At 37.1% G+C, this 25,164-nt stretch overlaps 2 protein-coding genes across 6 annotated transcripts; one reads left to right on the top strand and one right to left on the bottom strand.

The window, feature by feature from the left end:
• Positions 1–283: 283 nt before the first annotated feature.
• On the top strand, positions 284–10,738 carry nucb2a (nucleobindin 2a). The gene is made up of 13 exons (XM_084108263.1): positions 284–493; positions 1,016–1,156; positions 3,427–3,534; positions 3,612–3,744; positions 4,748–4,851; positions 5,542–5,727; positions 5,810–5,900; positions 5,995–6,053; positions 7,061–7,153; positions 7,268–7,357; positions 8,272–8,442; positions 8,541–8,601; positions 10,023–10,738. Exons 2-13 carry the CDS (start codon positions 1,016–1,018, stop codon positions 10,250–10,252), a joined length of 1,467 nt encoding a protein of 488 aa, XP_083964389.1. The 5' UTR covers positions 284–493; the 3' UTR covers positions 10,253–10,738.
• Positions 10,739–11,235: 497 nt separating this feature from the next.
• caprin1a (cell cycle associated protein 1a) lies at positions 11,236–22,434 on the bottom strand. 5 transcript variants are annotated; one of them, XM_084108259.1, is made up of 19 exons: positions 22,281–22,434; positions 21,458–21,589; positions 20,767–20,829; positions 20,579–20,665; positions 20,140–20,378; positions 19,983–20,065; positions 17,356–17,508; positions 17,216–17,265; positions 16,999–17,082; positions 16,558–16,737; positions 16,394–16,484; positions 15,622–15,674; positions 15,433–15,543; positions 15,219–15,347; positions 14,388–14,541; positions 14,055–14,213; positions 13,852–13,958; positions 13,692–13,752; positions 11,236–11,879 (listed from the first exon to the last, which is right to left on the bottom strand). In XM_084108259.1, the coding sequence occupies exons 2-19, from the start codon at positions 21,587–21,589 to the stop codon at positions 11,815–11,817; spliced, it is 2,001 nt and encodes a 666-aa protein (XP_083964385.1). In that variant the 5' UTR covers positions 22,281–22,434; the 3' UTR covers positions 11,236–11,814. The 5 variants fall into 5 exon arrangements, with proteins under 5 accessions (XP_083964385.1, XP_083964384.1, XP_083964386.1 ...); XM_084108258.1 differs by having other exon boundaries at positions 14,055–14,255; positions 22,281–22,424; XM_084108260.1 differs by having other exon boundaries at positions 14,055–14,255; positions 15,219–15,299; positions 22,281–22,424.
• Between the last annotated feature and the right edge of the window lie 2,730 nt (positions 22,435–25,164).

Here is a 25,164-nt window from a genome sequence, read left to right as displayed (position 1 = left end):
GACATGATAACGCACATTTACGGCGTTAAATAATTTTTTATCTGTTACATTTTTCAGTGCTTGTCAGAACGGACCAATCATACACGTTTGAGATGAATGAATAAAGATGACTTATTCTGAAATTTACGTGCAGCAAACAGTATAATTATCTAGTTTTAATCTATAATGTTTTAAGTGTACAAATGTTTCAAATAAAAAAAAACGCCAGTTGATCATTCGCCTTTCTGAGCCGCCATGCGCCCCCCTCAGGAAGTCATGTATTTGCGTCATAAGAAACAATATCACTCCATCCCAAACTGTAAGCAGTGCGCTTGATCTACGTGGACGAGCTCTCTGTCTCCTCCTGCTGCTATTCTCGGTTAGCTCGCTAGCTGCCCTGTTACTGTTAGTCATCATCATCATCAGTCCAAGATAGCGGGCAGTCAGGAAGCCAGCGGTAATGAAAGGAAGCAGAAAACACCCGAGATAGCTCGATAGAAACCGATCTGACACCGTAAGTGCCGTCATTCAATTGTGAATCGATTCGGATACATTGACCCAAATAGAGCATCAACAATTCAACTTTTCACTTATAAAATGGACATCGAGTTTCGCTATAACGCCTGGCATAGACTTCACTGTCAATGGAAAGCTAATGAAATTAGCTTCTGTGTATCGAGATCAGCAACCCTTTCAAACCACATCTCTCTGTTACAATTATAGCTTGCCAGCAAAACCACGTATATTTGCAGTGTCTCTTTAATATAGTAATGACCCGCTAACTGCCTGATAATGTCGTTTATCCTTAGTAACGTATTTATTGGAGAGCTGAACTGCCAATCATTGGCTGTGTTACAACCCTAGTAGTGAGCCGGCTATCCAGACAGAATTTATTTTTTTATTTAATTTTTTACGTTCAGATTTCCAGAAGTGGTAGTCGGCTCGCTAGGTTTTGCGATACAACCTATATCTAATATGATAGAGCTGTCATCTTCGGATCCATACGTCTGATCCATATGTTTGCTGATTTTTCCAGATGTCCTGTTTAAAGGGGCTCCTCACCAGCTGCCTTGTATTGGCGAGTGTGATGTCCTGGGCCAAGGCAGTGCCAATAAGTTTAGATAAAACTAAGGTGAAACTCCCAGAGGAAACAGTCAAGGAGCCTCCCCAGAGTGTGGTAAGAAACATTTGATCAGTCAATTATGTAACAAGCTTTGGCAGCAAGTTATAAGTGGCCTTAGAGTGTCAGATTGCATTAATATGCATGGTTATTTTTGTGTGGGAAATACGCTCTTAATTTCGAAAACATTTGACATTATATTATTATGTATTTATATTAGAGCCCGACCGATATATCGGCGGGCCGATATTATCGGCCGATATAAGGCATTTTCCTAACTATCGGTATCGGCATTTATAATGGCCGATAAATTAATATTTAAAAAAATGCAGCGATGCAGTGATTTATGTAAGGATGGCGCTGGCGCTGCTAATAAAGCACCTAAAAGCTGTCACAAAGAACTGCCAAAAGTGGCAAAAAAATAACGGCCGCGTCCGGTGTAGACACAGTGTTAAAGCTCATTCTGCTACGTTACAACATCAAGGAATATTCCAATAATTTATGTAATTATAACACTTTATATAGTGCCATTTTGCATTAAGAGTAGCCAGATGGACATGCAAGACGCGACACGTTCAGAATTAATACACTTTTAGTAAACTACAGAACAGCGCGAGCGGGAAGCGGCGCACCTCACGCGGGCAGAGAACGCGTCCGAGAATGGACACTGCATTAGTGATATAAAACGCACACACACAGGTCTGTTAAATTAAGCAATACTTTTAAGGTAGTCTAATATTTTTCTGACTAACAAAATTACTGACACAGTAAAGGGTAGATTTAAATAAAGAAAAACGAAATTTAAATAAAGAAATTAAACGAAATTTAAATAAAGAAAAACGAAATTTAAATAAAGAAAAACGAAATTTTAAAAAAAAAATTAAACGAAATTTAAATAAAGAAAAACGAAATTTAAATAAAGAAAAACTAAATTTAAATAAAGAAAAAACGAAATTTAAATAAAGAAAAACTAAATTTAAATAAAGAAAAACGAAATTTTAAAAAAAAATTAAACGAAATTTAAATAAAGAAAAACGAAATTTAAATAAAGAAAAAACGAAATTTAAATAAAGAAATTAAACGAAATTTAAATAAAGAAAAACGAAATTTAAATAAAGAAAAACGAAATTAAGTTAAATTAAAAACGAGATTAATTTAGATTGATAATAACGGGTAAAAAGGCTAATACATTTTGTTTCTATTATTCTATTTTCCACAATGTCAAAGCAACACAGCTTAATCCAAAACACAAGCTCAGACATGCACTTCGTCCATACAAACTCCGCTGTTCTGCGCTCTAGCCAGAGAACACTCCCGTTGCTGGAACACTTGCTCGTCGGTTCTATTTCTAGCTTGCATGCGTTTTCTGCGTGGCTCGAGCCGCGCCTGAGAGACGCGTGTCACACGCAGGCAGTGTGCAAACTCCAACCTGTTAACATGGGAGCCGAAATAAAAATGGCCATGCCACGCAGTCAGTGTGTCGCCGGCCTTATTCAAGCGCGAATGAGAACCGTTTCGCGGGGGATCCCAGATGTACAAAAAAAACGAATATTCGAATGTCAAATTTTCAAATCAAATACCAACCCACCGAACGAATATTCAAATATTCGGGTCCAGCCCTATAGCCTACTTTCACGTTTAATACATTTTGCTTACTACTTATTTAAAATAGTATAAAACTACTGTACATATGTAATTATAAACGTTTTCATTATGATATTATTAATTTTACTTTACTAAAAAGATCTGAGTTCTTCCTCCACTGGTAGATATTAGAGAAATTAAGATAAAAATAGAAGATAAGGTTTTGTCAGTGACACTTTTGATATATTTATTGATACAAGTTATGTTTTAAATAACGTGACTAAATTAAAAGACAAAGTCGTTAGTGAAGATTATGCAACAGTATTTAGAATATAATATAATATAAAATGCAATGCAAACTAGTTTGGTTACAGCTCAAATTCTCATTCTATCATTCACCCTGCCTCCATTACATATCTTTGTCACACAAGTGTTTGATCACCACATTTGAGTGATCATTGCAAACCATTTATGTATTTATTCTGTTTATACTGTGTATTCTATATACAGTACCCATCAAAAGTTTGTACACACCAATTGGAAAGTGTGTCCAAACTTACTGTACTATAATACACATAAATAATATTGCTACTGTATTATAATATACACATAAATAATATCGGCCGATATATCGGTATCTGGCTTTTTTTTATCGGTATCGGCATCGGCGCCCAAAAATCCATATCGGTCGGGCTCTAATTTATATTATTTTTATGTATAATATATTTATATTATATTTGTAGGACACCGGACTACACTATGACCGCTACCTCAGGGAAGTTATTGATTTCCTTGAAAAAGATCAACATTTTAGAGAAAAGCTCCACAACACAGACATGGAAGATATAAAGGTAAGAAAACAGCATGGCTTTATTTGTATAATACAAAGGTCGCACAAGGCTAATCTGTTCATTCCTGCTGATTTCAGCAAGGGAAGTTGGCTAAAGAGCTTGACTTTGTCAGCCACCATGTGAGAACCAAGCTGGATGAACTAAAAAGGCAAGAGGTCAGCCGTCTGAGAACCCTGATCAAAGCCAAGCAGGACATTGAAGGAGGGAATGGTAAGAATGGCTGTAAAAATCATAATCGTAATCATAATCATAGTTGAATAAATGCTCATTTCATATACATAAGGGGTAATTGCATATTAAAGTTGGCATGAAACAGAAGTTGCAATCATTTTTTCTTCCCCATTGACAAAAAATGTAGGGCAGGACTTGATTTTGTCCATTGGGAATTGATTGGATAGTTGGATCGTTGTGGTTTGCTATAGAGTGCAACAGTGCCTGTCCCGCTTTTTCAGCGGCTCTAGTTCCGGAAGTATTTTTTTTTAATTTCATACATTTTTCCCATAGGGATTTTAAAATAGCCTTATTTAAAGCGTTTTAAGCCATTAATCAGCTACGAGGTGAATCACAACATTACAAATTTTGATTTTAAGCAAAAGTCTTTGAAAGTTTGACAAAAAGACAAAGGTGCAAGACTGTGTACTTGACGGCTTGGTGAGGGAAAGGACTACAATCCAATGAAGCATTGCGAACAGCATAATCAAATTAAAAAGGAGAAATGGAGAAATATAAAAACTACCCATTTACAGATGTTGATTATGTATTAAAAACAATATATTTTAATTTGATTGCAAAATATATATATATATATATATATATATATATATATATATATATATATATATATTTAGAGAAAAGCTAAATATATAATTATATATATATATATATCATTTAATTTAATTGTTTTGAGAGCGTAGGGAGATCAACTCAATCATGTCATTCCCAGTGCTTCATGGCAGTGATCTTTTGATTAAAGATTACAAGGGCACATGAATTAAAATAAATGATGTTCACGGATAAATAATTTCTAATAAATACTGCAATATTCCATAAAAAAATACAAATTGTCAATTTTGATTTTCATGCTGACTTTAATGAATGAACAGACCACAAACACCAAATAAGACACAACGTCTTGTAGATTCATAGATTTTAAGCATATGGGTCTTGATTTTCAGAACATTCTCTGAACACAGTTCTCTCGCACGTTTCACAGATATGGCGGTAGATCACCAGGCGTTACTCAAACAGTTTGAATATCTGAACCACATGAACCCGCACACATTTGAGGTTGAGGATCTGGACAGACTCATCAAATCGGTATGTCATTACTTACAGTTACCCAGCTTTCATAATCATACTTCATTTGATTCTGTCACTTTGAATGCTTGAATGCTCCTTTCTTTTGATACTTGATTTTAGTGCTTGTAATCTTTTAAGTCAATAATATATTTTGCATTTAAAATACAATTCATGTTGCATAAAAGTAAAAAAGGACAAATAATTCAAGGTTTCCACACATTTTGTTCAATACATTTTCATGACTTTACAGTCATTTGTGATTACAAGATAAATATTTTTATAAATCATTTCATAGAGATTGCACGCACAAAGAACAAGAGCTGAACATAATTAGAAAAATATATTGTCACTAAAGAAATTTCCGTGACATTTCCAGGCCTTTAAAATTCCTTTGTATTTGTAGGACACAGTTACTAGCATATTGTGTTCATCTTTAAGGTCAATTCCCACAGATAAACTGAAAATATTGTCTCAAGTATTTCTGGAATCTTCCATACGCACTTTAAAAGAACATCGTGTAATATTCTGTTGTTAATTCAAGGTCAGCATACATTTCCCTTCTCATTTGGTCACTGAGCAACAGCAATAAAATACCTTTTATAATATAAAAGGTATTTTATAATATAAGGTAATGTAAGGTAAGGTAAGGTAGGACCAGAACACATAAAGCTATTATCTTTCAGTTACATTTATGATCTTGCAATATAGGCTACAAATGATCTGGAGAACTACGACAAGGAACGGCATGAAGAATTTAAAAGGTACGAGATGATGAAAGAGCATGAGAGACGGGAACACCTGAAGACCCTTGATGAGGAGGACAGGAGGAAAGAGGAGGAGCACTATGAGGAGATGAAGAAAAAACATGCTGATCACCCCAAAGTCAACCACCCCGTAAGTCTGCACGCATTAACTTCTCTTGATGCTTGATTTCATTGAAGATATACTCATGTTTCTCTGACGTTTTGATCCATAGGGTAGCAAGAATCAGCTAAAAGAAGTGTGGGAGGAGGCTGATGGCCTTGACCCTGAAGATTTTGACCCAAAAACGTTCTTCAATCTGCATGGTAAAAATTCTTGGTAGCTTAGCCAAATCCTGGATATGAGAATGCTGAAATTACATACTTAATATTATTACATTTTCGCAATCTTGTATTGCAGACTCAAACGGAGATGGATTCTTTGATGAACAAGAGCTGGAAGCCCTATTCACGAAGGAGGTACATAATTGCATACGTCACCACGGAAGATAATCTATATTGTACATTCACTGGCCACTTAATTAGGTACACCTTGCTAGTATCTGATTGGATCCCCTTTTTCCTTCTGTTTTATCTAAACTGGTTTCATTATTTGTAGCATTGATTCAACAAGGTGCTCAAAACATTCCTCTGAGATTTTGGTCCATATTGACTTGATAGCATCATGTAGTTGCTCCAGATTTGTCGGCTGCATGTCCGTGATGTGAATCTCCCGTTCCACCACATTCCAAAGCTGTTGGATTGAGATCTGTGGCTGTGGAGGCCATTTGAGTGTAGTGAACTCACTGTCATGTTCAAGAAACCAGTTTGAGCTTTGTGACAAGATGTAATCCTGCTGAAAGTAGCCATCAGACACTAAAATTCCTGATCATGTCCACTGGTGTGGACATGATCAGGAAGACTGGTGTTTAAACAATGCTTATTTGGTACTAAGGGGCACAAAGTGTGCTGAGAAAATATCCCCCACACCATTACACAACCACCACCAGCCTGAACCGTTGAAACAAGGAAGGATGGATCCATGCTTTCATGTTGTTTATGCCAAATTCCTACCCTACCTTCTTAGTGTCGCAGCAGAAATCGAGACTCGGGCAACATTTTACCAATATCCTGTTGTCCAATTTTGGTGAGCCTGTGCGAATTGTAGCCTCAGTTCTTAGCTGACAGAGTGGCACTGGTGTGGTCTTCTGCTGCTGTAGCCCATCTGCTTCAAGGTTCAACGTGTTATGCGTTCAGAGATGCTCTTCTGCAGCCCTTGGTTGTAATGAGTGGTTATTTGAGTTACTGTTTCCTTTCTATCAGCTCGAACCAGTCAGGCCATTCTCCTCTGACCTCTGGCATCAACAAGGCATTTCCCCCACAGATACTCACTAGATACTTTCTCTTTTTCTGATCAATATTGTAGGTATAACATGCTCTGGTATTTTATAGTAGCAATGAAAATATTTTTATTTTATTTTTCCCAGCTGGAGAAGATCTATGATCCAACTAATGAAGAGGACGACATGGTTGAAATGGAGGAGGAAAGGCTGCGAATGAGAGAACACGTCATGAACGAGGTTAAATGATGATTATAAATAATGGACCAGTTCTCTTTGCATGACCTGACCTGGCAACTTCAGGAAAATTGACAAATCTAATTTTCTGTATCTGTAATCATCTGGCTTTTATAGGTTGATACCAATAAAGACAGACTGGTGTCCCTAGACGAGTTCCTGGTAGCCACAAAGAAAAAAGAGTTTCTTGAACCAGACAGCTGGGAAGTGAGTGTGACACGCTTACAGATACATAATTAGACCATTGATCAATATCATCTAATTCATGCATTCAGTAAACAGTCTTTCATGTTGGATGATTGCATTACGTTCAACACAGTATCAAAGTACAGTCTTGGTCAGAATTACTGGCAACCTTGGTAAATATGAACAAAGAAGCCTGTGAAAATAAATCTGCATTGCTATTCCTTTTGACCCTTTATTACAAAAATCCCCCAAAATCTAACCTTTTATGGAAGTAAAACAACTGAAAATGGGGGGAAAATCTCATTATGAAATAAATGATTTTCTCTAATACACATTGGTCATAGTTAATGGCACAATACGTTTTGCAACCTCCTTTTTCCAAGATAACAGCTTAAGAGTTCTTTCAATCATTTTTCAATCATTTTTGATGAGTTTGGAAAACACCTGACAAAAGATCAGAAGCCATTCCTCCATACAGAATCTCTCCAGTTTTCTATAGGGTTCAGGTCAGAGGACTGGAATGACCATTGCAGAACCTTAACTGTGTGCTCAGTGACCCATTTTTGTGTGGTTTTTTTTTTATTTTTTTTATCATTGTCCTGATGGAAGATCCATCTATGGCCCATTATAAGATTTCTAGCAGAGGCCGTCAGGTTTTGATTTTTTTATCTGTTGGTATTTGATAGAATCTTACAGCCACTTTCTATTTTGTGAAGCTCAGCAATCTTTTGCTGCACATCAGAAGTATATGATGGATGATTAAGGGAATTTCAAATGTGTTTTTTAATGAATTACCAACAATGCCAATAATTCTGACCACGACTGCTATATAAACCTATCAATTATAAGAGCGAGTGAGTAAAAAATGTAAACAATGGCATTTAACCTTCATGTTTTCCAAGTAATAATTATCTTGGGTTTTCGGATGACCTCAGACTCTAGAACAGAACCAGGCATATACTGATGAAGAGATGAGAGAGTTCGAGGAGCATTTGATCAGGCAGGAGGAAGACTTAAACCAGAAAGCTTCTGACCTTCAGAAGCAGAGAGAGGATCTAGAGCGACAGCAGGAGCAGCTCAATGCTCAGAAAATAGAACTACAGCAGGTAACTGAACTGATTTGTCTTGTATCTGCTCATTGAATGAAAAGCAAGTCATTATAACAAGTGAATGAAAACTGTGTTCTGTGCGTCTTTTTTATCAGGCTGTGGAGCATATGGAACGGTTGAAAACACAAAATGTACCGTCTCCTCCTGAGACGCATTGTAAGTAATACTTTCATTTGCAAATGACATATATAACCAGATCATGTAAAGATTACATTGTGTAACTGTTGTTACATTAGGCCCTGAATGTGATATCACCTGACACGTTTTTCTAGTTTTACATTATTCTAGACTAGAATGTTAAAGAAACGTGGGTAATTCTGTTCAGTGGGTTAACAGGGTTTCCAATTTCGCAACTACATAAAGCATTCGATAAAACTGTATGTCTGTGTGTGTTCTCGCTCACTCCCCTGACAAGCGTGACTGATACACTGCAAACAGAATGTTTTTCTAATTTCTGCTGGACTCCCGCATTACTAGTACATTTGCAGCAGATAAACGCAAGTGCCATTATGTGCTGGTGTGTTGAAAACAAAACCAAAGGTTCAAAGAACAAAATATTAAAGTGAAGTGAGCAGCTCTAAGCATTTTGCCGCCTTTTACTGCGTTGTTATTATCATGTAACAGGGCTAAACAACTGCTGCTTTGATGACGCAAGCGAATCGCAGTTTGGACCCAAATAATATAATGCGAGCACAGTCCAGCGGGGGCAGAGGAGAGTTGAGCAAGTGAACTTGGGTTCAGACCAGGCAATCAAACAGTGTGAAAGCACCCTTAACCCTTTGGTGCTCTTCACGTGGCCGTCAAAAATATATTTTTTTTATATTTATTTCAGTGAAATTAATATACTATATTTTAGTTCGATAATGTTTTTTTATTTCATATTTTGTGTTTTATGGGATTTTAATGCTACTAAATTATATTTATGCAGTAATTATAATCCATTTATTCACTTTTTAAGCATACGACCTGAAAATGAAATTTCCAACTTAAACTGTCATACATCTTGAATGCTTTGGAGCACAGACTTAAGTTTGGTCTCCTTTTAAAGACGACACTTGGCAGAAGAAAACAAGTTTTAAAAAGTTATAGAATTTTATTGTTATGAAAAAACCCAGAAATTCGTTTTTCAATTTTTATATGAAATATGTATTTTCCAAAACACGTTTTACGCTGTAAGAAAATCAAAGCCATGAATCTAAAACAAGTTGTGTTCCAAATTTAAGATGGATAGCTCTAAAAATTAGCTTTCATTAAGATTTTGTTTGGGCACAGTACCAAATGTTTCCACCAGATGAAATTTGCTTCCCATTTGTTTCCAACACGAGGACTACAAGTGTGACTTTTTTTTCCCAGGACCATTTGACCTTTTCAAATCATGTCTATGATTTTATTTATTTTTTATACCAAGTTTCATACCATTCCGATGAAGTAAAAAAAACAAAAAACATCAGAGGGTAACATTCTTGGCAAATATATTATTTAAAAAAAAATTTAGTGCAACGTTTATTTTAATAACAACATTCCTGGCCAAAATACTTGGTTTTTAATCATTTAAATTTTTAAATCTCTCATAACAGCTGAGGGAAATGCTGTCCCTGAGTCACTAGGACATGACCAGCCTCCTGAACACCAGCCTCTGCCCCCAGGACACCAACAACAACTACATCATGATGTACCCGCGAATCAACAGGATCTAGGACAGGAACACAAAAATATACCCCAAGAAAACCAGCCACTGCCTCCAGGACACAACAGCCCACCCCAAGATTCTCCAAAGATGCCCCTCGACCACAACAATGTGCCATAGGACCGTCATATGGCTTTTGTGGATAAACTTACCTAGCGCCAGGCTCACAGAGACTTCAACAAACAGTACCTCCTGTCCAGTTCTAGTCAATGATTATCTGCGTTCATGTGTGCTGCGGTTTTAATTAGTGGGAAAGTGGCTGGTTTCATAAGCCTAATACTTTTAATGCAGACTTTGCTGTTTGGTATAAGTGTGTTTTATTTCTTTTTGTTATTGAAAATATCTTTCATACGTTGTAGATATTTTTTTTTTTTCAACACAGTGGATTGGATGTCTGTGGATAAGCTTTTGTTTTGCACATTTAGTTTTCGGAAATTTTAATGGCCATGAAAAGCTACTTAAAACCTAGTTGTGTGGTATCAGAATATTGTTGAATTGTACTGGAAGATTTTGATTAGGGCTACTCTGAATTTTAACCGTTGCTTACAGTGGGAAGTTTTGAGAGTTAAGTCAGACATCAATAAAAAATCTATTTGAAAAAAAAAAGGCTTTTTTTTAATAAACAAACAAATTAAGCTCAATCAAAAGCAAAAATGAAGGTTACAATGAGGCTCTTTTAACAAATGCGTTTACATTAATTCAGTTAAATCTGGCATATTATTTGCACTGTAAAGATGTTTAAACTTTAAGGCATTGTGTTTTCATGGCAACAAAGTTCTAAAATTGGATATAACCACAGAAAAAGGATTAGGAATCAATCTTTTTGAGCTAATCAAGATGATGCCACAATGCTTTCAATTTAGCTTAACTTGTACTGAACCCACAACTAGTATGAAGTGGGTTCTAGGTCGCGAGTTTCAGGACGGTTGCGCTATACTTGACCCATCAAAAACCATTTGTGACCATCATATCAATCAAGCACTAATAACCTAAAAAATAGCTGTTTAAGATATTAAATGCACAAGTGTATTTGATTACTTCAAAGAAGATTCAATCTGCTCTTTCTTCATACTAAATGCGTGCAGAATAACTTTTAAAGTGGCTTGTCCTTCAAAAATCATTTATTTGTTAGCATTAGGTCTAATCAACAATAGGAAGAAATACAATGAAGCAGTCATTCAGCCACATACAGTACAATGCAATTCCTGTAAACCATTTGGCTGAGCCAAAAAAAGAGAAAATAACATACAATACAGTACGTACAAGAAAATTCTTCACATTCACTTAACAGTTCGTTTGGCCAAAAACTAAGTGCCTTTGGTATACGGTGTACTTCACATTCAAAATCTAGTGGCTGTTCCCAGCTACCAAGTCATTATTCCACCAAGATCGATTAAAATCCAGACACCCATAATCAAAGGCACGTGTTCTGTCTCAAATGTGTAAAGGCTGTGCAATAGCATATGATTGAGAGAAAGCTTTGAGAGCTCTGAGCAATTACAGTGCTGGGAGTGCTAGTCTCATTGATACTGTATTTTCCCAAAACCATTGATTGTGTCCTTACTTGCTAAGATGCAGTCATCTAACTACATGGTCTGGAGTGGCACGGCTTGAGTTTGAGTCCAAATGGGTGGAGGAGATAAAAGGATGGAACAGGGCTGATATTGGCTAAAGGACTGGGTTTAGCTGGTCTGTTGGGCAGCCATGGGACCCATTCCTCTGCTGGACCGATATGATCCCCCACGTCCTGAAACCCAAATACATCAGAAAATCAATGCTGAGTTAAATAGTCTAGTCGCATTCAATGATTTCAGTGCCAATTACAATGAGCACTTTCCCTGCTTTTGAGATGGTACAAGCTGTTCCTAAATCACCAAGCAGCACAATAATGCACATTATCTACAATTATACTACAGTTATTAAAATGCAAACCGCAAATCCTACAAACTACAAGATTCATCCGAACAGCTCCAAAACTCATTATAGCCCTCAAATACTCTCACATGTACGTTTTGCTGTTCTTAACTTGACTTTGAGGGAAAAAAAATTCACAAAAAAGATAAAAGGCTCTGCAAATGTAATAAACCTAAACCATATTTAGCAGTTAGAGAAAATGTCAGTAGCAACATAATTGTGCGCAGCAGGATTCTCAGAAATTTGCATGACCTTTTTTCAGTTTATTTCTTTGTAAAAAAAAAGTTTTAGCTTTCCTAAAATTGTGCAATCCACCAAACGGCTGCTAATGTTCAGGTCACGCAAGGACCATTTAAAGGGACAGTTCACCCTAAAATAAACATTTTGGATCATTTACTCACCCATATGCAATTCCAAACCCATATTTTTTTCTTGTGTTGACGGTATATGCCAATATGCCAACAATAAGGGGATATTATGCCAGATGTTCTTTTCTTTCAGCTTTTTTCCATACAATGAAAGTGAATTGTGATCAGTGAGTCAAGTAGTCTATGCAACTTTTAGATTTAATATTTAAAAGTACTCCTATACTTTCCTGTCATGGTCACCATTCACTTTCATTGTATAGAAAACAGCAGTGTCAACATTGCGCTAAACATGTTCATATTCCAAGGAATAAAGAAAATCATACAGTTTTAGTATGACAGATTTTTTTGTGAGCATTTTTTTAACTTAAAGCAGGAAAAGCAGTGCATTAGCTATGGATTGATTTGGAGCAACGTCTTTATCGCTTCCCCGATTGGAGGCAATCTGAGAGCCATTTTGTTTGATCAACTCTTCACACCCAATTAAGACGAACTCTTAAGCTTGTTGAAAAGCAGGATATAATAAATGACGCAAGGGGCAGGAAAGCAAACAGCAGAGTTGCAGAAAATGGACCGATAAGCGGACCAATCACCTGCCTCCCCTTAGAAGACTAAAAGAAACAGTCAACCTCAAACACTTTAGCAGACAAAGGGTCACAGGACAGGTGAGAGGACTCCTCAGCATGGAGAGCAAAAAGGAAGCAGCGGCAGACAAGCAGGTAATGCAACACATCTTTATTGAAACATTCTCTCAAGGAGTGACATGAGCATACAAAGGGCAGGACAGCAGAAAAAAAAAATCTTCAAATGAAATGGGGTGAAAAAAAACAAACAAACAATTAATGCCTTCAGTACCCAATAAACAGGCAAGAACCAAGTGTGGAAAAGGGGACAGGCCAAAAAAATAAAAAATAATCAAAAAACACTCCTATGGATTGGACCGACAGTGGCAGTTAACTTTTTGCATTTTCTTTTATAAAAAAAATAAATTAATGAAAATCTTTCAAGTTTACAGGAATATCTATGTTTTAAACATGACTTGGCTGAAAAATCACAACACTGACAGTTTCAGCTCTCCACTGTGTCTCTGTAAAACACATCAGTATATTAAAACCATCAAAGTGGGCTTACTTGAATCAATAAGCCAAAAAAATAACAAAACCACTGATAGGAGTAAAAATATGGGCTAGGGGAAACATTCTCAATAACTGAATGTTCAAAGTGGCCAAAAAGAAACAAGTCTTCCCAAAGATTTTAGGATCGCATCGCTTGAGCATTACCTCGAGAGCAACCTCGAGGTCCCTGGGTAGCTCCTCGCTTGAAGCTTTGCTGATATCCGTCCTGTAAAGAAACCACACGGAACTTCAAAACATGACCGATTACAGAAACACATATTTAGGACTTCTCAAATCTCCACGGTATTCATTTTCTTGAAGTTACCCGTTGGTAGGTGTTGTTGGAGTAATCTCGCGGAGTGCTGAACTGAGTTTGCCCATATCCGGTGTTAGGAGTGTTGGGGAATGGAGCACGATATCCATCGTATCCACCTAAACATAAGGAGAAATAAAAGGTTTGATTGTATGATTTCGTACTGGAGTTCAGACTAGAATGTCTCGGCACAGATTAAAGAAGTCTTCTCTCACCTCTAAATCCATTTGATGGTCCACGGTAGCCGTTCAAAGCACCTCTAGGATTTCTGGGTCCAGCTCGTGGCATTGCTCTGTTGCTGTAAAAGGACTGACCTGGCCGCCCAAACCCTGTGCCCTGCCCCGAGGGCTGCTGAGGTGCAGACTGGTGTCCCCCTGCAGACGGAATACCTTGGTCTTGAGAATGGAAAGGGCCAACTAATAATAAAAAAAATTATTGCGTAAGATATAATATCACAAATTACATAAGATATAATAAGAAATAAAGATATTTATTTTATATCTTTACACATACACAAAATGGCACAACTTTAGCAGCAAATCTCTTACCTGACTGCAGGGCTTCTTGAGGCATTTCCTGCTGCTCAGCTGGAAGGTTGGCCTGTGTGCTGTAGCCTTGACCGTAACCGCTCTGATATTGGCTAGAAATCTTCTGCGAGTCCATCTCACTGGTTGGAGGAACTGGAGCATTCAAATTGAACACCTAATGGAGGAGAGAACATGTAAGCATATCAAAACTAGCATGCGGCATCTATTTATTTGAACTTTTATGCCATGTCAGCCTTTAAGACTATTAGATAAATAAATGTTTAAACAGAGACAAGGAATAGACAAACAGGACATAATTTATCTACAAAAAACCCCACATTTTTAGGTGCACTTGACATTACTAAACACATTCTTTAGAAAAAAATGTTAAAATAAAAATCATTGACCGTTAGTTATAGTCATGCAAGTAATGGCTCATCCACAGATGGTGGACAACAGGCTTGAACATGATAAACTCAAATGCTGATGTTCATAGAAATATATCTTTTTCAACAAAACAAGCCTGTCAGGGGCCATTCACACGGAATGTGGTTTTTTTTTTCATTTAAAAACATGAGACGCACAGCATTTAAATAACAAAAAAAAGGTCTAAAGATGCTTTTTTTTTTTTTTAAGTTGAACTTGACTTGAGATGCGAGACGTGATCGCAATGGTCAAACATTTCTGTATAGCACTTGTTTACATGGAAAGACAATGGAAAAGCAGCACCATGTAAAAATGTGTTCTGTGTGAACGGCTCCTTGCGCAGCATGACAAACAGAACAGAAGCAGAATGGAGACAAACTCAGGGGGTGAATTTGGAGAGGGAGGGGTAGACAGGTTGAGGCCTACCGCTTGCATGGACTGGAATGGAGCTGCGTTAACGTTGATGCCGCTGTGAAGGGGTTTGGAGACAGGCTGAAACACCTGGGGCTGAGAGGAAGGGGTGGGGGGCTGCTCAGACGACAGAGGCATGGAAACCTAGGGTGTATATCCTACGTCACTCACATATCTATGCCATAGTGTACACACAGCATTCTGTGAAGACTGTGGTGTACGACGTTACCTGCAGGGGGTCAATGGAGTCTGTCTGTGGTCGGGGCTCAGAGTTATGAGGGGGTTGATAGAGAGGGGGTGTGGAGGAGTAAGCCTCTTTTGGAGCCGAGACCATCGGGACCTGGAAACCAAAAGGAAAAGGGTTTCAGGAATGCCTGAAAGCATGTTTGAAAGCATGTTTTTTGGTCATTGAACTTACTTGCGTGTGTTCAGGCTGCACAGAAAGAGCATTGTGTTGGGGGAGTCTGGATTCTGTATCAGCAGAAAACATTGAAAGAGTAACATTTTAGCATATTAGTGGCATGAACTGGTTTTGGTAATTGAAATAAATAAAGCTGAAATAAAATAGCTATTGGCAACTACTTAAAACAAGTTGAAGGACTAAAATTACTAAAACTGAAAACATTAAAAGTTTTATAGAAATATAAAAACTAATAAATAAATAAAATGACAAAGCCCATAACATTACTAAACCTTAATACTGAATATATATATATATATATATATATATATATATATATATATATATATATATATATATATATATAAATAAAATAAATCAAATTATTATTATAAAATTATTATTTTTACTTTAAACAATATAATTCAACATATAATTTATAACAATATTACTATTTATTGTTTATTATAATAAACAAAACAAATATTAATAAATGCTACAATAGTAATGAAATAGCATAACCGCACTGGTGCAAAGAATCTTTGGACTTTGCCATAGCTCTCAAACTAAATATGATGCCAGGCATTGAAAAATCAACATTATTTGGTCATGAAACACAAAAACCAAAGGCATCAGATGATGTGAATGATGCCCAACCTGACATGATGCATCAAAAGTTGCCATATTCAAATAATAATAATAAAAATAAATAAATAAAACATTTGAGTATAATGAGTTTAACATTTTTTGCTTTTAGAGCACAATATTACTTTAAAGTTTGTATACCAACCTGGTGGACAGACCATCTGAACAGGTTTCATGGGCTGCGCCGACACAATTGCAGGATCTAAAGGCGGTCCCTCAAACTCTAGCATGGAGTCCTGTCCACATTACACAAGTTAGAAAAGGCCACTGCTACATTTGAAGAGATGAATAAAACATTCTGCAGTTTACCTGCATAAAGTTGAAGGTACCCTGCATTTGAGCCATGAGATCTTGTACCACCTGCTTTCGGACCACGGGATCTGTTGCAGGGGTAGGGAGGACGGCGTTCAGCGTGTGTGGTTCTGAGCTGACCAGAGCTGGGCTCATGGCTGCAGGGGGCTGCTGAGGTTGCTGAAGGGCACTGACCGCCTGAAAGCCAATGATCACATGGTGTAAACAAGGAAATAAAAACGTTTGGCCTTTTTTTGACAAATGAAGTCAGGGTTCCTACACATTTCAAAATTTCCAAACCTCTCTGTAGATTTTCAGACCTTATTTAACATAAATTGTTAGTTCATACAGCATTATTTTCAGCTTTATATTTGGTATATAGTAGATATCTGTAAATATTTTTTCATTTTCCCACCCACTTTTCCAAGCTGCGTAGGAACCCTGTGAAGTGCATCATACCTGAGAGCTTGTGTTCCACTCTGCTCCTTGTTCTTTGTCACTGCTGCAGTAGGTGGTTTCTGGAACGAACTGTCTGTTTACAAACTATTAGGAAAAAAAAGAGGTGAAGAGCATTAAGAATGCTATGGCTGAAGTAGTGCAGTCCAGGAAATGTTTCCACAAAATTAGGGTTTACTCCGAGCATGTACATAGAAAGTATAGTAATATCAATCCGCACCTCTGTTGATTCAACCTCAATAGTTTCTGTGTATTCTTGAGCGGATCCCTCTGTGAAAAGACAAGAACATCAACATGAGCCGTCAGCTGTGCGAGGAAGCGTTTCTTTTCTCTGAAATTTGATGGTTTTTGTTTTTTTACCTGGCTCAGCGGGGCGGTCCTCGCTCTCTGATGACTCCGCTGCTGCCGCCGCGGCCCCCGTCTCCTCTTCACACACTCCATTCTGATGTGTTTGAGCACGATCAAAGTACCCACTTAGCAGCATCTTGTCCAAGGTTTCCTTAAGGGCTTTGTCTGTTAAAGTAACATAAAATTCAAGGGGTCAAGGTTTAGCATGGTCCACAGTTAGTCTCTAACCATTTGGACTCAAAAAAACATCTTTCTTCACTGAAGGTAATTTCAACTTAGCTCACAAAAACTGTTTCAGCAACGATATCAGCAAACAAATACAGCAATGTCTCATAAGCTGAGTTTGCACAATCTGATACTATCGTAATTCCCACCCTCTCTGTAGGAATATGCAAGCAGACCCTGTCCATCACTGAAACCTCCAGCAGAGAGGCTTTGCGCACACCACTGGCTGCCTGCCCAGCTGCTGACGTGGGTCACAAGTCAGCATGAAGCACTGCTGACCCTTGTGGGCCCGAGACAGAGCAAAGCTTTCAAAAGTCATTGCAAGTGGCACCATTCACAAGGAGGCCAAGCGAGGGATGGCCGCATTGGTATTCAGACTCACTGGAGAGCAAATATTAGTTTGATTATACAGTTGACATGGATCAAGACCATTTTGACGATTACAAACGCAATTTTGAAACAAACAAATAAACAAAAATGACAATGACACAAGCAGTGAAAACAAAAACAAATTACTCTTACGAAATGGTTCTTTTTAAAACATTTACGAAACAGCCTCAAACTCACTCTTGTGTTAGCGGTTTGAATCAGATTCACTCATCCTGTAAACAGTTCTAGTACGGACTGTTAAAGCGACGCAAGTCTCACAATCCTAAAATATACACCACCCTTTACTAACTGGTTGTTCAGATGATAAAATGTTATTAAAAGTGTTAGTGAAGATAAACATTCACAATAGAGCTTTGTTATATATGCCCATTACTGTCATAAGAATAGTATTATAACATTATTATTATTATTATTATTATTATTATTATTAGTAGTAGTAGTAGTAGTAGTAGTAGTAGTGGTGGTATTATAGTATAGTAGTATATAGGGATGAAACAGATCGCAGTTGATCCGTACGGACCATGCCCCACGGTTCGGCATGCATTTGATTCGTGGATTAACTGCTAAGTTTAACCATCATAGAGTGTAAGTTTGTCATTTAGACATGTTTTGTCTTGCCAATTTATATATTCAAACAACTTTAAACTTGCGCACAGCCGCACAGAGAGAGAGAGAGAGAGAGAGAGAGAGAGAGAGAGAGAGAGAGAGAGAGAGAGAGAGAGAGAGAGAGAGAGAGAGAGAGAGAGAGAGAGATTCCTCTTTCACGTTTACCTGCCCTTCAACGGACACATACACACAAAATTATGTCAAAAGACCCGTCTCGGCAAGTATTCTCTCGGTTATGTCATAAGTGAACAGTTGAGAAAGAAACCGGATGTTTGTCATTTTATTCGGTCTTAAGACGTCTTAAGTCACAGCAGCCTAATATTCCTGCTGTTGTGTCTCAATGTTAATAAAACAACAAAATACAGCTTTAATAAAGATGAACCTGTATTTAATTTCTACAGTGAACAAATATATATTTAATACTTTTTTTAACATAAAAAAAAATATCCCTCAAGTGGGATATATATATATGGGGGATGCCTCCGGACCCCACTTGAGGGACCAAGGTCCACCAGTTTCTCAAAATCCTGTGGGAAACACAGTATTCTATAATAAATAAAGGCACTCTTAATATATACATTTACTAGGGGTGCGACAAGACACATCTCATGAGACGAGACGAGATTTTTGCACAATTTTTCAGAAATCCTCAATGACAAAATTCATGACTGGAAAAATAGTATGCAGGTGCATTTTGAAATGTTTTAACTAATAATCTTCTAATGCATGTTATTTCAGGTCTACTTTGTGTATGAATTATCAAATGCATTGAAAGAAAACAATATACAAGCACTGTAAAAGGTTTTTACTGACTGGCTTTTCTCCTGTATGATTTCACACGAGTCTCATCAGATCTTACTGTACATTTATGAGCTTTCAGAACTTCTGATTGAGGCTGTGTGTGACCTAACTGAACTCCTTACCACAAATTGAACATAGAAATAAAAACAGTATAAATAACAAAAATAATAACAGTTTTCTCTTAGTCTTATTAAGTGCAAACAAGTGCAAGTGCAACCATAATCAAAGTACTGTAGCGCACAGACTCTTTATCGTTGTTGTGAAATTGCCGCTTTATTTTGCACCGGCAGTTATGGGGTTAATGCGGCGAGTTCAAGGCCAGGTAGAGAGAAATGAGTGAGTGCGTTTGTCCCTACAGTTGTTCTTGCGTTCTGATTAAAAGTTTAGAAAGGGAGGCTCCCTTGTCTGTTGTCCTTGAGACGTTACAGTACTCTCTCAATATTTGAAGTGCAAACAGAGACCATAGCCACAACTAAACAATCCAGAGATGGGTATTGGGAGACAGACTATTGTATTTATGCATCAGGGAGCTTGTGTTTTACTTTTACTTTCAAATTCGTGATCGCGTGTACTCCGTGTATAGGGAGCGGACAGGAAATTCAGAAAATGTTACTTACATGTGGTTCCAGCCACAGCTTTATCCCTTCCGTCCAAAAGCTCCCACAAATGCACGGCTGCTTCCTCAAACTGCTCGGCCAACCTGGAATCAAAAGTAATTTATGATAAAGATATCCCAACATGCCGAATTATCTAACACAAATGAACTGTCCTCACCTTACGCTAGAGTCCCGCTCAGGCCCAATCAGCTTGTAGAACTCGTCCAGGCCCGTGAGTTCTGACTCTGTTAGCAAGGGGGCTTCCCCACTAGACTGAGTCAGGTCCTGCCTCACACTCTCCTCCCCCAGCTGCTCCAGCAGGTACTGCACCTCCAGCACCGCCTTCAGTCTCTTGCGCTCTGCCTCCTCCCTCTTCAACTGCTCCCGTCGTGTCGCCTTTTTCACCGTTTTCTGCATCTGCAAAAGAACAAACAACAAATTTTAATATCAACTGGTCGAAACAAACTGGAACTCTGCGCTGAGGTCAAGACGAGATTGATTTTGTTGTGTCCCGCAGCATTTTTTGCATCAAAGGTTTTAGCCTAGATGGTGGGAGTGAGAGTGAATGCAAATGCTGAGATGACACTGAGGCAAACTTTAATCAAAAACACACTTACCTCCACATTTAAAGCCAGGAAGTTCTTCTGCAACTCACGGGCAAAGTCCAAGTTGTGAGCCACCTCCGGAGCTTTAGATAAAGCCTCCTACACATATAAAACAAAGTAGCACATGCATTTAATATATAAAACAATACCTGCTGATATATTGGAGCACAGAAAACAAGCGTTGAATACAGGCCACATACCAGCTGATCCTGGTTGAGGCGTTCTCCTTTGTTCTTCCTTGTCTGGTAATCATCCAGCTTGCTCTTAACAGAGAGTTTGCTCATATTAATGGTGGGGAGTGGAATGCACATTGCAAATGCAGATTAAAATGCAAATTCCAATGCAAATTCCATAAAACTGATCAGATACGACTATCTTTTTTGTAAAGTTGTCATCATATATTATACCATTAAATTAATACCATTTTTATTTGCATTCATTACACTTTACTAGACTAACATTTCAGAAACCCAATGCCATCTTAAAAATCCAAAACAAATAAATTCTTGTCAGTAATGCAGTTAAAGATATGTGACATGTAAGACACTACATCAGTATTAAGAAAGAATTGAGGCAGATTTCAAGTAAAACAGGATAACAGGAGAAAAAAAATTATAGGAGAGGACTGGATCTTTCCCATTGCAAACTGATTTGATTATATGGCTATTCCATACTACAAATGAAGCCAATGTTGCAAAAACATGAACTGCATTTATGTTAATCTACATTAGATAACTAGCAAGATTTCAGTGAAATTTTTGATGATATATTACAAAGACAAAACATTTCTTTGAAATTACATGCACTGATAAATAGTGCACAATAATATGAGGATTGTGTATGAAGTAAAGAAATAGGATCCAGTTTAATATCATCTTAAAATGAAGTTACCTTTTTCTTTTCCATGTTGCGAACCTTCTTGTCAATTACAACAAGAACTTGCTTGAGGGCATCAGATGGCGCAGAGCCCAAATCCGGACTGGAGGAGTGAACAGCATTGTCGCCAGTGGTCACTGATGGCATCTGTAAAGATAAAGCCAATGATGATTTGTTGTCATATTTTTCAGATGTCAAAGAATTAACTACATAAAAAAAAGTATGCATGAAAATTAAACATTTTATCTGAAGATATTTAATGATACATTTATACAGGTCAAAAAGAAACAAGTTACAGCGAATTAAAAACTCAAAATAATTTAAGCCTGCATTTTTGGTCAAGAGAGCAAACAAAGGTCTATCGGGTATCCCAACTGAAGACACTGAAACCCCCACTTGTCTGGGATGAACCCCCAATTTTCCAAATCCATCAATTATTATATAAACAAACTGCCAATCATCCACAACAAAGCAGAAGGAGATTATTATGCTTGGAACACCTATAGTATGATTCAGCGTGATCCTAAAACGCTTTAAAGTCTAGCAGACTCAAATCTTTCTTCTTGGCCGGATGGTCCGACTGTTGGCCAAAAGCACACCCCTTCAGCTCTATTAGCTAGACATATTAACACACAACAGAATGAACGAGCAATCAGACGTCATATAACACATAAATGTAAACATATCAACAGAAAACTGCAGTTATAGGATCAAACTTTAATCGCGTGCTATTACATTCTCTGACTTAGCGGATTGTGAGCGTTAGCCGCTAGCTTGAGCTGGTCATCGCTTTCGTGGATGCAGAACATTGACTATTCTTATAACCGTGGCGTCTTACCTTTACTTTCAATGTTTTGAAAGATTTACTTGTATAATACAGTTGAATTTCAGTGTTTTAGATGTTATTTTCTACAAGTACAACAGACGCTCCCCGGCAACTCCAGCAGCTCCGCGAGTTTCGTCTTAACAATGCAGAAGCGCTGAAGGACCCTTATTAGGTGTCTGTGTCTGTTGCCTGAACTCATATCCAAAAGAAGGTATCATTTATAAACAAACCCCTTATTTATAAAGAAGGTAATTATTTTGTTAAAATATTTTATAGATACTGTGTCAGATATTTATCACCACTCTGTATACTGGGCTTGTCGGTCCAAAAATATATTGATGCCTTGACGGGTCTGACAGATAAAATACTTCTACAGTGAACATGATTGAAAAAAATATACAAGTAAAATAAAAACAGAACCAAGTGCTTCCAAACTTGTGGAAGAAAATACTGACTTATTTTAAATCTGTCTGTCTGTCTGTCTGTCTGCCTGTCTCTCTCTCTATCTATCTATCTATCTATCTATCTATCTATCTATCTATCTATCTATCTATCTATCTATCTATCTATCTATCTATCTATCTATCTATCTATCTATCTATCTATCTATCTATCTATCTATCTATCTATCTATCAAGTCACCTTCATTTAGGCTATATAACTCGTTATTACAGAGCAGCTTTACAGTGATAAATAGGGAAGATAATGACCAATGATGCAAAAAAGAATCCAATTCTGCTGTAAAACATATCTAAAAAAAACAATAGTATTGCCATTATTCAGCTCAATTCAACTCCGTTCAGTGTTGATTCAGTTCAGTTCAGCTCAGTTCAGTAACTGTAAAGTTAATAAATAACCCTATGAGTTCAATTCAGCAATAAAGCCGCTCTGCAGAACAGTGATGTCATCATCCAGCTCTCAGCCTGTAGTATAAGTTTCCTCCACTAGAGGCCAGACTTGAGCTGTAAAGTGGCACTGCAGTCAAGAGCTCCTCTAGTGAGCATTTCTCATTGATGGCTACAAACTACAGTGACAACAAATTACCAATTTGGAGTGTAAGTGAAACAGGGTGCACTCTCTCACTTTCCACCAAAGCAATCTCCTTCACATAGACACTAATAATAAATATATATTATCATCATTTTAGTGTCTAAGGATAACATAAAACATATATTATTATGATATCAGTGTTCAGAGATGATAGTTCAGTGGCTTGAAATATTAGAAATCTTCTATGAAAATCATGTCTTGCTTTATTTTCAGGGATACTCTCTTTCCTATATTCGGTATGTCTGATGGCCACAAGCTTAAGTTGCCCCACCATTTAGTGTGCTATAGTCTCACCGCAAAGTGGAGTGGTAAGAGACCCCTTTCGTCTGAGGGGTAAGGAATTTATTCGCACTGACGGGAAAGGAGACTTTTTTTTGAGCATGTAGAAAAATGACAACTGAGAGTGATTTAGCCACCCACAAACACGCAAGGCTGCACACATGCATGTGTCTTGCATGTATGTCCTCCTGAACTGAAGCTTTTATGTGGATGTCTGTTTTTTTTAGAATAATTATCTTTGTTTTATCAGTCAAAAGCTTCAAAAATCACTATATCAGGCCACATTTTTATACAGAGTTTGGCACCATAAAGATCAATGGTGTTTTAGCGAAGAGCTGGTGAGCTTCTTTCTGTGGGCCACAGGTCATTTAACAGCTCTGTCTGTGTCTGCATCTGTTCCATACAAGCGGTCGTACTGATGTGCACAGAGTTCTCCAGTAGTGATATCACTCACAGATATTATTTTTGGTGAATCATATGAACTGACACGGAGAAAACTATACTGTACCAATGTGAAATGTTTATAATGCTAGATAAATCACTCTCCCATTAGGCTCAAAGCTCAAAGATGATCCCATCAGGGGATTTGAATCGCTCTGTGTCTCTTCCATGATTCAGTAATTTATGTTTTTGTTATTCTTCAATATGGTCTGGTTTTGGCTCACCATTTTTTACGGTCTCATCTCTGAAGAAGACTGCTTGAGATATAAAGAGCTGTGTGTGGGATCTACTGTCATTACTGACATCAACATGTTATTTATGGTAAGACCGTACACATAAAATTTGTAGATAAACTCAATTGCAATTTTGGCACTATGCAGCAAGGCATGTATTTTTAGTGTTAGGAATTTAGTGAGTGGTGAAGAAAACTGTCTCTGGGGCCTTATGTAAACATTAATGTAGGCCCAGACAACAAACCAAAATGTATATATAATAAACTATATTTTATATTTATAAATGGGTCAACTCATTTTAGATATTTCGTAGGAGATAAGATTCTTAGACAATGGTACTTTTTTTTTTTTTTCAAGGACTCATTAGAGAGACAAATAAGTGCCATATTGTAACAAGTGAAGGTTGCAATTGAAGCCCTAGCCAATTTGATAGATATAGTATTAAAATCATTTTATTTAATAACTTTTATTCAGTTAGGACTCATTAAATTGATCAAATGTGGCAGTTTTTACATTGTTACAAAAATATTTTTCAAACAAATGCTGTTCTTTTGTACATTCTATTAATCACAGTCACCTGAAAAAATGTATCACGGTTTCCTCAGAAATGTTAAGCATCACAGCCGTTTTCAACTTTCATAATAACATAATATGAAATGATTCTTGAGCACCAAATCAGCATATAAGAATGATTTCTGAAGGATCATGTGAAGAGTAATGACTGCTGAAAATTAAGCTTTGCCATCACCGAAATAAATGACATTTTAAATTGAATTAATTAATATAATTAATAATTAATAATTAATTAATTCAATATACGTTTTTGTTGTATTTTTATATAATGCATGCATACGATTGTATTTTTCGAAAAAATAAAATAAAATAGTTTGAGA

The sequence above is a fragment of the Abramis brama genome, assembly GCF_963993115.1.
Source record: "Abramis brama genome assembly, chromosome: 3".
NCBI lineage: Eukaryota > Metazoa > Chordata > Actinopteri > Cypriniformes > Leuciscidae > Abramis > Abramis brama.
Note: the sequence above shows the minus strand (reverse complement) of the source record. Positions and strands in the feature narration are given on the sequence as shown.